At 38.4% G+C, this 13,374-nt stretch overlaps 3 protein-coding genes across 3 annotated transcripts in view; 1 reads left to right on the top strand and 2 right to left on the bottom strand.

Moving 5' to 3' along the window:
• dedd (death effector domain containing) overlaps window positions 1–2,746 on the top strand; it is a 15,258-nt gene extending 12,512 nt beyond the window's left edge. Inside the window, exons 3-5 of the mRNA XM_015023054.1 lie at window positions 549–653; window positions 815–952; window positions 1,572–2,746. Coding sequence (XP_014878540.1) covers window positions 549–653; window positions 815–952; window positions 1,572–1,978 — 650 coding nt within the window. The 3' untranslated portion in view covers window positions 1,979–2,746. The remainder of the gene's footprint in view (window positions 1–548; window positions 654–814; window positions 953–1,571) is intronic.
• A 2,434-nt stretch (window positions 2,747–5,180) lies between these two features.
• LOC106940334 (galactose-specific lectin nattectin-like) lies at window positions 5,181–8,232 on the bottom strand. The gene is made up of 7 exons (XM_015023050.1): window positions 8,089–8,232; window positions 7,888–7,953; window positions 7,712–7,745; window positions 6,913–7,007; window positions 5,608–5,739; window positions 5,374–5,485; window positions 5,181–5,245 (listed from the first exon to the last, which is right to left on the bottom strand). The coding sequence occupies exons 1-7, from the start codon at window positions 8,179–8,181 to the stop codon at window positions 5,181–5,183; spliced, it is 597 nt and encodes a 198-aa protein (XP_014878536.1). The 5' UTR covers window positions 8,182–8,232.
• A 1,901-nt stretch (window positions 8,233–10,133) lies between these two features.
• Window positions 10,134–12,958, bottom strand: LOC106940336 (galactose-specific lectin nattectin-like; the record flags this gene model as incomplete). The annotated part of the gene is made up of 4 exons (XM_015023053.1): window positions 10,134–10,332; window positions 10,653–10,761; window positions 10,872–11,006; window positions 12,851–12,958. Coding segments are annotated over 4 exons (420 nt in total), but the record flags the coding sequence as incomplete, so codon positions are not given.
• Window positions 12,959–13,374: the final 416 nt, after the last annotated feature.

Here is a 13,374-nt window from a genome sequence, read left to right on the forward strand (position 1 = left end):
GATGCTTATTTGTGCCGTAAAACGCCGGAAACTTCACCGTCATAAAACTTAATTTAACGAAGCTTTGAGGCAGAGACATTTTCCTCAAAGAATTTTAATAATCAAGGTACTCGAATCATTCGAGGAATCGTTACAGCCCTAGCAGTCACTAACCTCGAGGGTCATGTAGGCTTTCACCTGGTCTGTTTTGGCCAGACTAACAGTTTTCTCTTTAAATGACAAAAATAGTCATAATATTACTTGCTTTACTTGCTTCTGCTGCTGTTTTTCTTTGGACTGTCACAAACCTCCTCCTCTGTAGCCTGTGTAGGCTGCTTCCTCTTCTACAGTGAACAGGCAGCCTGTTGATTAATTTGAACACTGCTGCCATCTAGGGACTGGAAACTTGATTTACATTCAAGAGTTTAGGATGAACTGGATTCTGAGCCTTTGTAGGGTTTTTTTTTTGTCTCTTTAAGAACATTCAATGATTGCTGGTGCATTTGGGTTCTTCTCTATTAGTTTGGAGGTTTGCATTAGAAATCAGCTACTAACTAAGTTGTTTCCAGTGTGCCCAGATCCTGTTGACAAGTACCTGGAGGAAACGTCTGTGCGATACATTTCACCCAGAGGATCAGAGCAGTGTAAAGACGCCGTAGCCCACAGAAGAACAGGTGGGTCTGCGTGGGAAACGTCCCGCCCGCCAAGTTTACAGCAGTCCACTGGCAAAAACACCAACTTAATAACAACAAACAGCAATATTTTCCTTCAAAGAGCTCTTTAACTTATGCTGAGATGGTTTCCTAACAGTTTTAAACATGATTCCACTTCATAGGTTCACAGCCGTTCATATGCTGCTCCCCATCAGGATCACATGTGGGCTCTCCCCGAACCAAGCCGAGCCCTCCGGCGCCGCACCGCAAGCGGAAAAGGAGTAATTCATCTGCTGACTGCAAAGAAAAGCAAACCTGTGGTGAGAATGAAAAGGATTACAGCTCAGAGGCGGCTGTTAGAACCGTTATATTAGTGAGGATGTAACACTGATATTATCTCTTATATTAGTGAGAAGGAACGTTTATGTCCATGTAGGACATAAGCGTATAAACCTGAGCAAGGCCAGCCAGTCCTGATGTGTGGAATCAGTGGTATGATATGTATGTAACACCACAGAAGAAGAAATGACGTAATCTGACTTCTATGTTGAGCTCAGCTCAGTGACAGGGAGAGGACAACAGGAAGTAACAATGCAGGGTTTCCCCAGAAATATTGCCAGCCTCGGGGTGCTAAGGCAGTCCACCAGCAACTTTATTGGCTGAAGTTGTTAGATTGTAGAGCAGTAAAGACGGGCAGTGGTTACAGAGGGAATAAAAAAGACTGACCTCACCCTCCCAGTGTGTTCACTTACTCATCATGCTATGGCCTGTTTCAAGAAGCAATAAATCAATTATTCGCATGATAAATTACAACAAATAAACTAGCAAGCCTTAGTCTGCTGAAAGAGAAAACCTGGAGGCCCGCCAGGCTTATAATGCACTGGGGGAAACTGATGTCTGTGCAGAGATGGGATCATTTTCATGTCGGTTCCTTTTCAGATATTCGTCTTCGGGTTCGCGCAGAGTACTGCCAGCACGAGTCGGCCCTCCAAGGGAACATCTTCTCCAACAAGCAGGAGGCGGTGGAGCGGCAGTTTGAGCGCTTCAACCAGGCCAACACCATCCTGAAATCCAGAGACTTGGGCTCCATCATCTGCGACATCAAATTCTCGGAGCTCACCTACCTGGATGCCTTCTGGAGGGACTACATCAACGGCTCACTGCTGGAGGCGCTCAAAGGGGTCTTTATCACGGATTCCCTAAAGCAGGCCGTGGGCCATGAGGCCATCAAACTGCTGGTCAATGTTGACGAGGAGGACTACCTGGCCGGCCGCTGCAAACTGCTGCGCAACCTGGTGGCGAGCGGAGGGAGTCTACGCGTAGGGAACCGAGACGCCGTGTCTTAGACGGACTCTGAGCGGCGGCGGCGGTGGGGGGCAGAGCCGCTGTGCTTCCTGCTTAAAGAATAGCGTGAGATGTGGTTGTATTCTTTGATGTGTGTGCTTGAAGGGACCTTAGGAACCTCAAGCCCATTTATTCCTAAAGAGTTAATCTTATTGGATATCTACTCGGCGCCGTAAGCATCGCATGTGAGGAGACGCGGAGCGGAACCTTCCGGCATCAGTCTGGAGGAACGTCGCCTCCGCTCCGGTTGGGAATAACGTGTGCATTAAGCCTCCTTCCTCATCGTTGTATGTTTGACCTTTCCAGCTGTTTTCTTAACGACACTTTTCACCCCGACTCAAAGTGAAGTTTCTTTCAGTGCAAGATGCTCGTTATAATCAGGTTAATCATTAGAAGTTGTGTTTTACCGTTTTCTTCATCGTTTTCCCAGCAGGCACAGAGCACAGCTGGCTGCCAGCCTCAGATGTTATTTGAATCTGTAATTGTTCCAAACACTACCGATGTTTTGAGGTGTTCCTCTGTGGATCTGATGTACATGACTGATCACATTGGTGCATTTTCAGCCACTGTGTCTTTGATTGAAACGGTAGGAATGAACTCATCATCCTGGTGTAACCAAGTCTGTCACTGATGTCGTTTTATTTTTCTAATTAGAAAACGTCGGACATTCTCAGCCTGTACCTCCTTCCTCCCTCATCCCGTCACTCATGTTACACACAGAGTTTTTTTAAATTGAAACTACACTTAAAAATAAATGAAGACAAATCAGCTGTTTCACATTCCTCTTATCATTTTACTGATTTAAAGACACATTTATTGGCATTCTTGTTGCAGATCTGCAGCTATCAATCAATGGGATTTTTTGAAACATTTTGAGAAATTTCACTTTCAATTTGAGAAAAATAGAACTTTATGTTCTATTTAAATAGCTTTAAATGGGACAGTTTTGTTTACCTCACTGATTTCCACCTGAATAATATGTAGTTGCAACCCTGACCATCGCTACATTTAGAGAGGAAACACGGATGCTTGTCATCCTATCTATGAAGTATGAGGTGGCAGCATCATGTTGTGGGTGTTTTTTGCTGCAGGAGGAACAGGTAATGAAATATATGGAAATATTGGAGCAACATCCAAAGACATCAGCAGGAGGTTAATATAATGAGGAGGCAAGAGGAAATATGGATGAATAGGTTGAGGATTGGGCTTACAAGTCTTAGTAGTGATTTAAATATTGTAGAAAAATGCCCACTGTAAAGAAATGAGAGGTTGAACATGCTTGATAAAATGTAGAAAACATGCATGAGAAAGGAAAAGGCAACAAGCCTTTCAGTAACAATGGTTGCTAAATTAGGGAAGCATCAATCAGAATGTGTAGTTAAAGCACTTATAAAGTACTTAAAAAGCACAAAGTTAGCAGAGAATTTAATTGATTAATATCAAATAAGGGTTTTGAAGATGGGGTGAGTTAAACTTGTGTTTACACTTCTGTCCAATTGGTGGCAGTAATACACAAAGATTATAAGCTACACCCTACAGAAGAAGAAGTATCGCGCGTGTTCAGAAATTACTGTTACCAATAAAAATAATAGTCAGGTTTTCAAAAGAAAACGAAGACAAACAAGGTTGTAAATTTGTAACCCAGTTTTTCTCCAACAGAGCTGGATAAACTAGTGTTTGAGTATGAACCTGTTAGCTTAGTTAGCTCAGCTTCATACTGTTAATCTCCATTTCACCCGCATTTAATCAATGTTGGAAAACATTTACCAAGATATTCACACATTTAACTTGTCCCTGTATCCTGTGCCAACTGAACAACAGATGAGTAAGCAGCAGAGCCAGCCACCCAGCCCAGCCTAACTCCTCCCCGCCCTGTGAAAAAGGTGAGCGACGCTGTGCTCAACATGCTAGGCTAGTTAGCATCATTCCAGGGAGCATGGGGATTTATCTGTCTCTTTGCTCTTTTTATAATCACACAATAAAACTGAAATATTTATTACTGACAGAAATTCAAACAATATTTATAAAATTAACTCCATTTAAAAATAGCAACTGCATACTAAGATGGCTGTCAGTTACAGAGTTCCCAGAAATACGTTACATGCGACCCGTGTTTAGTTTGGGTTTCCAGAATTGTTCTTATAAGTTCAGAAATCTGCTGTTTTCACTACTTTCAGATGATATTAAAGTTTTAAGTGTAACGTTATACTTGTTAGAAGTTATAGTTTTATGTTTTATAGTAATCTAACACAGATACTTAAAAATGTCTGGTTTTTATATTTCAGGAATGTTTAGAGAATTTTTCATTTTTAATGTGCAATAAGAAAATAGAGACTAAGATATGGCCTTTATCACATTTTTAAAGTCTAATTTTAATCTTGTTTCAAATAGTAAATTCCATACTGTGTGGACTATTGCTTGTATAATTTCCTATCGGTAAATACATTGTTATTATCAATATTGGACCAAAGGAAGCAAGACAGTTTGCAAGCCTTTAGAGTTAGTTATGTAATGCTTTAGATCAGCCACCAGGGGGCGACATTTTAACACAAATTTGCTGCTTTCTGTTTAAAAACGGTGAGCATTTCCATATTAGTCTTTTATTTAGCACCAACTACCATGTCTTTTTTTTAAAACAACAACAAACAAATTAGATTAATGTATTATTTGGCTAAACAGTATCTGTTTAGTTAAAGTGGACGATGCATCAGCAACACAGCAGCATCCTTCAGTCAGGACATAAAACAGCTGCAAAAACATCTGGGACTTTTAAAGGCTTTGACGTAATGCAGCTGCTGCATCGTTACTAATATACACTGAAAGATGTATAGCTCTTCACTTTGCTCCATTTTCTGATCCACAAAGGAAGTCATGCGAAATAAACCGGGGTTATTCATCAAGAGATCTTTAAGTATCTCGCTTTTCACCTGATCCTCAAGAAAAATTCAAAAGTCATAGAAAAGAGGTCCAGGCAAATCATACCACTCAGTTTTATTCAGATTTTAAAGTCCTTAAGGAAAGAAATAATCTGTCCAACATAAAAGATCCCAATAACCAAATTTATATTTGAAGAATTTTATAGAGATGAGAAGAAAAAAAATCACTTTGAGTTAATTTCATGAACAGAAGTAGCAAATTAAAAGTGCACAGCTGAATTTGACTTGAACAGTAACTCAGATGAAGCCTGAGATGTTCTTGGCTGCCTCAGAGATCCCGGGAACAAACGAATGGCCTGCTGTATGTGCACGGCATGTCGTTCCAGTAGTCTCCTGTTTTGGGGATTTTTTGGGAAAAAATGAGCAGTCATTTTAGTGTTTGACTTACGAATGATCCACCAGTTTTATCAGCAAACAGGAGATTAAATAAACAATTTAAAGGCAAGTAAATATTTGTTTACCTCCATAGTTTATTTCCAGGCAGTGCTGATTTCCTCCAGAGTTGTCTGGCTGGTTGCTGTACCAGTGCGCATACTCAAAGCTGGATCCATCGCTCCACAGCCATCTTCTCTCCTGATAACAAAGATCAGCATATAAAATTCAACAAAATGTAGTGACAACACAACAATGAAGACCAGTTTATTTTTCACTGACTGCAGGATCTGCACCAAACTCTGAGTGTCTGTAAGACTTACATCGACGGCGTCATGGCCTCCGATCCAGGTATTACGAGAACCGGAGGCTCTGTTGATCATGTCACTGACAAAGGTGTTTTCATCAGAGCTGTGGATCGATGCCAGGTTCCCTCCAATAGAAATGCAGAATTTCTGAAAGGCAAAGGATCGGATGTGGTTGAGTGAAAGAAATTAAGTTAAGAACACATATCTAAATAGATTTTGTCTATGATGGCGTAATAGGGGTAGAAAAAAGAGCAAGGAAGTACATTTCTGCCAGAAAACTAAGACATTTTGAGGTTCATTTTTGAAATTTTCTAGAAAGTAAACTGGAAATTTTTGAGCTCCAAAAGTAGAACATGTGGGAGAAAAAACACACAAACTAATCTCAGAGATTTTCTAGAAAAAACTTGGACTCTGCTCACATTTCTATAATGGAGCCTGCAAGAGCTCTTGGGCCAAGAAGTTTTTTTAGGCCAAAATTTTTATATGCAAATAAAATCTTCATAAAATAATGTTTGGTACAACATAAATTGTTTCTCATTCATGAAGCCTTTTTTCATGAAGATGTTTTCAGTAAAACCACAAACTCACCATGCTTTCTACTTAAAGCCTACATTGATGCTGGACGTTTTGTGGCCAATTCGCACTTTGAACTTCACAGTTTTGGCCCCAAAATGTTTGAATTGATGTAAACAATAATTCTTCCTTACACACGTTTAGTTTTGGAGTTCTCCAGGGTTTTGTGTTTGATCACATATTTTTCATGAATTTTTCTGTTAACTGTGTCATTCATAAATGTACATCCGTACGCAGATGATACCAAGTTCTCTTTATAATCACAAACTCTCAGAAACTAGCAATTAATCTACACAGCTGGTTTGATAAAAAAGGAAGGCCTGAATCATTTGAAATTTTGCTGTTAATTTTAGGATGTAAGCATAAAAGAAGCGTAATATGTAATTATTTATTCTGGATAGATTAGTTTTAAAAGTCTGGAAGAGGGATAATGTGTTTTTCTCAGGGTATTAGGAAAACTCCACTGTGGTTCATTTGGTGCTCAAAGTTTCCAGTTCCATTGTTTTCAGTTAACCTTGAGATTTACAAACCATGAAAGGCTTCTGGTTTGTTTTTTCTGTTCTTCCTGATAGCATATCTGAAGATTTGCAACAGTATGAGGTTGAAGTCGGATGTTTTTTTGTGACAACATCCTGATTCATGCAAGCAGCTGCTGATTCGATTCACCAAACTGGTTTCCTTCCTCATTCAGCACCAGAAGAATCTGTTATTCCTCCAACAGTAAGCTAGCTGAGTTTTGTCCTCTACCTCTGCATCAGACCATTTCCTGGACTGGTAATAGAAAATGAAGCAGCGAGATCCAAACTGTGTCCAACCCGACGGACAGCGAGCAGGACAGTCAGCTGCAACAGAATGGTGACAGACAGAAGAAGACGTCAGGGGAGTAGAAATTAGTTGCTCGTATTCTGCAATAGCCAGTTATCACAATGCTTACCGTTTTATTACTTATGACGGAGACATAAGGAATGTTTTTATGTCTCAGTAAATATTTTACTGAGCTAAAATATTTGGGTTTATTTCATAGAAATGATCATTCATGTCTTGTCTAGTTTAATCTCTTCATAGCTTTTTTTTTCAACAAAGTCCAGCTTTCATGAGAGACTTACGTTTTCTGACATTTTCTGCCTGTCTCTCTCCTGTTCTTTTAGAAATATGGAGCATTTTTCTCAGAGTTAGACGTTTTTGAGTTTTCTGAAAATGTTTTTCAAATTTTGGAACCAAACTTATGGAGTCCCCAAAAAGACATTCAAGTAAAAAAAAAACACAAACTTTCCTGATACGGTCTGCTGTGCACCCCATACTAACTCATGCACACCAGATACTAACATGTGGTGAGCAACAGACAGTATCTGGACAGTTTGTTTTTAATTGTTTTTACTCAAGTGTCCCCTTAGGAGGTCCCCTTAATTTAAAGCACAAATTGAATGATGGAAAGTCATACTTTTTGCTTTTCTGTTTGCTGTTTTCTGTTGCTTTTTGTTTTTGAAATGTATTTTAAAAGTAAAGCTCAGTCCAGTACTGCAGGGGAGGAAGGAGAAGCACCAACCTGCCTTCTCCTGGCCGTCACTTTGAGCAGGCGCCTGTGAAACAGAAACACAAAGTTGGAACCAGAAACCCGTTGGATCTCATGTCTCATTCTCGTCCAAAGTTTCTCCTCCTTCTGTCATTTTCTCCACATCTTAAAGTGTTAAAACTGAAATAATCACAGCTGATTTTACTCACAGCTCTAACAGTCAAGAGGCCGATGATGGAGCCGAGGAGGAACACCAACTGAAAGCCAGACGCCATCTGAGGAGAGACATTAAAGCTAAATAAAAACACGAATCCATCCTGAACATCAGAGACTGTCTGGCTGCTAAACAGCTTCAGTTCAACAGAAGAAGAAAAATATCATTACAAAATGAAGCTGCTGTCAGATGTTACCTTTGCTGCGTTAAATCCTGACAGACGATCCCAGTTTGGAGAACAGACCTTAAATAGCCAGTTGATGCTGGAATGCAGAACCCAGGATGACATTTCATGTTTTATTCCTGTAACGAGGAAGCATGTTGCTGTTACAGGAACTCCTGTCAAGAAGCATTTCTTGACATGCGACATATTTTATAAAGCAGCAAACAAACACATCGGTTAATATCTTTAAGTTCTTTATTTATGGAGATAAATTAGTTCTTGATGTGTGAACTTCTATCAACAGTAATGTTCTGTTTGCAAACTAAAGAGTCCAAATACTGACAGGCTGAATGATATTAACCTGGTTTTGAACCTCCGACATACAGGATACAACGGCTGGTGGAGGACATGTTTCAGTTCTTTCCTGGATGCATAATGATGTTTTAGATATAAAGTCTGAGGAGGAATATTCAGAGGATTTGGAAAAAAGCTAAAATGTTTTATTTTTTTGTCGGATCAGAGCTAAGTCTGTTTCAACAGGAAGTACTTTTACAGCAGCCCAACTGTAACCATGGCGACAGCTACTCGGCTTTTAGGCTGCAGTAAGGAAGTACTGGCTCGGTCAGGAATGAAACAAATGTTTTCAAATCTGTGAAAAATAAAACTTAATTGTTGTGTCTCTAGTTTCAAGGCTACAGACTCATCAGTTTCTGCAGAAAAGCAGCTCTGGTCTGTCAGGGCAGATTAACCAACGGGTTATTTGGTTTCTGAAGCTCCTCATGCGCAACATTTATATCACTCAAGTTTTTATTATTGATTTACTTCATTTCTCTTATTTAACCAGGTTTTGGTTAAATTGAGATCCAGACCTCATTTGCAAGAAAATCTCCAACTCACAGCAACCTGGTTTCACGAAAGTAAAACAAATTAAACCATATAGAAAAGTTTAAAACAAATTACAAAACAAAATGTATCTGGAGTCATGATGTTCTTTATGTTTAATTGTTATCTCAGGAAAAGATAACGCTGCAGAGAACATCACCTCCACTGACGCTTCCACCCAGGAATCAGAGTTAAAAATTTGAAGATGGGATTTTAAAAACAAATCTGCAACAAAATCACCTGTCAGACCTGATCTGCAGCTTCCTGTTGCTGCAGGAAAACTGTTCATGTGAAACGTTTCTCTGCCATGAAAACATCATGAAATCTGTGTAAGTTGGATCTGCACAGTTTACCACTGATGACAGATTCATTTAAATCAACTGTTGGAGTCACTGATGAGAAAAAAATATAAAAAATGGTTCACAGCAAGAAAATGTGCAGAAGAAAATGTTTAAATCAGAATCTAGAAGGGAAACTGTTTCCTGTCAATATTAACATAATATCTATACATAAAGAAGAGCAGATGCAGTAAAACCTGATGCTCATAATGGCTAAAAATGCCAAACAAAATGTTATAAGAGACTGAAGGAAACCTGAGGAGTCACATATTCAGAATAAACATGTTAACATGATTTTATCAACCGGTTTGTTCTGAAATGTGACAATTATTACATAATACAGGAACACGCTGTGGAATGAGTTTGGATTAACAAAAATATTTACATGTTAAATGTTTTCAGAATGACATTTTTTAAGTTTCTTCAAATTGATGCATTCACACCTCTGGTGTTTGGCAACACTTCTTTAAACTGCTCACACACACATTTCCAGCTCTGCCTGTCAGACGGATCAGGAGTCCATGATGAAGTCACCAAATCCGACACCTGGTTGTCTTTAAACCAGTGTAACAAACCTGTTGGTATGCTGTGGGTTAGTGTTCATTCACGGCCCATTTATCCTCAGACTTCCTGGTTCAATAGTTCAATATCTTACTGCTACCTACTTCCTGCAGGAAAACACCAGCCTAAATAAATCCACCATTTAAAATTTAGATTCGTTTTCCTTCTCAGGTATAATTTATCAGATAAAAATATTATTTGGGAATCTCAAATTTGAAATTGTGATTGAAAAAAGCTTAAATGTGATGTTTGTGATGCAACTCATTCTAAACCCAACAGTAAATGATAGAAACAGTCTGCTGAGAAGATAATATGTTTATTTGTGTTTAAACTGCAGTAAATTCAGGTGGGAGGAAATGTCTCCAAAAAGTTACATTATTAGGGCTCAAAAATGCGGATGAGACGTTTGGAGTCCAACAGAGACGCAGCTACGGATGTCTTTTACAGATGAAGGCGTTATTCCTGTCGCACACGACATCGCTGACACAGTCTTGTTCTGAAGCAGGACAAAAAAATTAAACTATCACATATTTCTCTTTTCTAACAGGAAATGCTACAAATATGGAATAGGGCCACTGAAAAGGAAAAATAATTCTGACATTTTTACAGAATTTTAACTTTAATCTTCTGAGCTCAGAAGTCAAAATTCTTATTAAAAAGTCAGAATTCCTTTTTTCTTCCATTGGTTCTAATCTTTTAAGTCCAACAGGTTTTATGTTGGGTGAAAATAAGCTTTTAATAAAAGCAATGCAGCATAGTAAATGTAATGAAGTTTATTGCGTATAAAGCTGCATGCTGAGGAGTTTTGTCTCGTACCGTTGACGTTGATCTCCATGCAGTTCTCTGTGTTCAGGTTGTTTGGTTCTCCGGAGCCCCACATGGTGAAGTCGTTCCTGGAGCCATCGCTCCACTGCCAAGTCCCTTCCTGAGGGAAACGCTTCACGTTGTTAACACGCTCCAGGCCAGCTCACATCTAATACCACTAATCATGGCTGGGAATGTTAGATTTTGTTTCAGAGTAAGAGCTGCCCTGACTTCTACTGCATCGTATCCTCCAACCCAGGCCCTTCTGTTGTTTCCTGCTACATGGAAGATGAAGTTCCTGATGAAAGCGTACTCCTCTTGGCTGTGGATGGAGGCCAGGTTTCCACCATGGCTGATGCAGTATTGCTGAAGAGGAAGATCAGATGCAGATGAACCAACGCACCGTGTGCATCAACAGACCGAAGGACGATTCAGTCTGTTGAAATCATAAAACAATAGAAACAATACAGACAATGGCAAAGAATAAAACGGAGACATTTGCCTTCCTAAATGGAAACAACTGAGATCAAGAATTGAAGACTTTTAACTAGCAACATTTTGAAAAGTTATTAATTTTCATGTGATGATGTTTATGTCATTTTATTTTGAGATCTGTGTATCTGCAGTCCGCTTAGCGAAAAGTCATTCATGTGTACTACAAATACTTCATTCTAGAAATGAGGCAGTGTACTAGAAGTTTACATGTATAAACTACATTTGATATAGTTAAGAATAGTAGAGTGATGTAAACTTGGTTTATACTGGAAAGTATGAAGAGAAGTCCAAGATTAAGCACTAAACTTATATTTTAATGCTAAAGTGTATACTTGTGCTTTGTTATAGGCTAGTTATTACTCATTTCTGATTCTTATAATAACTATATATTTATATGGAATAAGGTTAAGTCATTGACTCATGCTACATTTAATGTGGCAGAATAAGTTTTTACACCAACACGTTTGCTTTGAGGCATTACCGTTATAAACTTAAATATTCAGTATCATATGGCGCTTAAATGCAGTAGATAATAATATGTGCTTAACTGCATTAACTTTATGTACATTAACAAAACAGAAACAGGAAAACACTTGATTTTATTAGTCAGGTTTGAGTCCCTGTCACTCTTGTGGAATACTTTAAATACACGCCAATAAACTGAAATATGAACCACTAATATTGCAGATGTAAAAGTTTACTTTGTTATAAACTTTAAAATGCCCCAATTTAATCCAAAGAAGAATTAAATTTGAATATTTCATGAATATATATGCTACAAGTACATGGTCCGTAGCCAGAGTTGCGTTAATTAACTAGTTACTACTGAACTCTGACCTTTGTTGAAAAAATGCAATTGAGTAATTTTATTATGAAGTATTTTTACTCTTCAGTAAAATTTCTGGATTTTCTACCCATTGAATGAAAAGCAAACATGTTTTAACCAAAAATTCACCGAACACAGACACACACTTGCAGTTTTTATTAAAGTTTCATAAGTTTTTATAATTTAATTTGGAAAAATTATTTATTTGGCCTGATTTTATTTTTTGTTACTTATATGAATTATTGTCATTTTTGTTTTTAAAATACCAAAACTTCCACTTAACTTTATATTTTGGACCATCTTTTAAATATTAAATGATTGATAATTTGATCAGTTTTTTATTTTTACCAAATACTTTTTTACTCTTGAGTAATTTCTTGGATGACTACTTTTTACTTACTGAAGTAAAAATGTGGTGAAGTAGTGCTACTCTTACTTCAGTATAATTTTTGGTACTTTGCGCACAAATGAAGAAATGAAGCGGAGGGATCAGCTCTGGGACCGATTGGTAGTGACTCCATCCTCCACTAGGGGGCTCTCGCGCTCTGTCCTCATCGCATTAAACTGAAGCATGAGGGAAGTGCAGAAGCTCTCCAGACAAATATTTCTATTCACATTATAAAAATCAACCAGGAAGGCCCTATAACATTTTTGTAATACTTTGGTGATATTTTTATTAATTTTCTCAGGTAAACTACCAGGGCTTCATAGTTATTAGAGAGTTTATATAACACCGTTTGAACTTTAAATGCCAGGATAAAAATCCATCTACACAGGCTTAAATATTTGTTCCTGTGTCTCCGAGTCCCTGCTGAGCTCTAACAGAGGATTAAAGCTCAGACTGACTCATAACAGGAACCAACTCCCATCAACATAAAGGGTGCCATACCTCAGCCTCGGCCCAGTCCAGTTCAGTACCAACAAACAGGTAACAGCGGTCCTGGAACCACGTCCAACCAAGAGGGCAAATGTTGCAAAACAGTCCTGATGATGAACATGTTCAAAAGAAATGTGATGATGCAACACGGCAGCATCACTAAATCATTTCTAAACAAATGGATTTATATTGAATGTAATAATATTTTTGCTAAAACTGAGCAAAACAATGACACATAGGCTCAGATCAAAGATTATTTCCCCAGCATGTGACACAGATTTACTTCTGGTCACATGGCGCCATGTGACCTCTGACCTTATATATCAGAACCTGAGTGAAGTTACAGCCCACTTTATTCAAATCTAACAGAGATGGTGTCAATGAACTGTGCTCCATCTGGGCTGGTCAGCCCCCCTCACTACCCAAACCTACAAACATTCCTATTACATTTTTCTTAATATCTTTAAAATGAACAAAAAAATATTTGCACAAACTTAGTACAAATGTTTGACACCAATTTTGTTAGATTGAACTTT

The sequence above is a fragment of the Poecilia latipinna genome, unplaced genomic scaffold, assembly GCF_001443285.1.
Source record: "Poecilia latipinna isolate Pla-1442-1.1 unplaced genomic scaffold, P_latipinna-1.0 Scaffold3184, whole genome shotgun sequence".
Taxonomy (NCBI): Eukaryota; Metazoa; Chordata; class Actinopteri; order Cyprinodontiformes; family Poeciliidae; genus Poecilia; species Poecilia latipinna.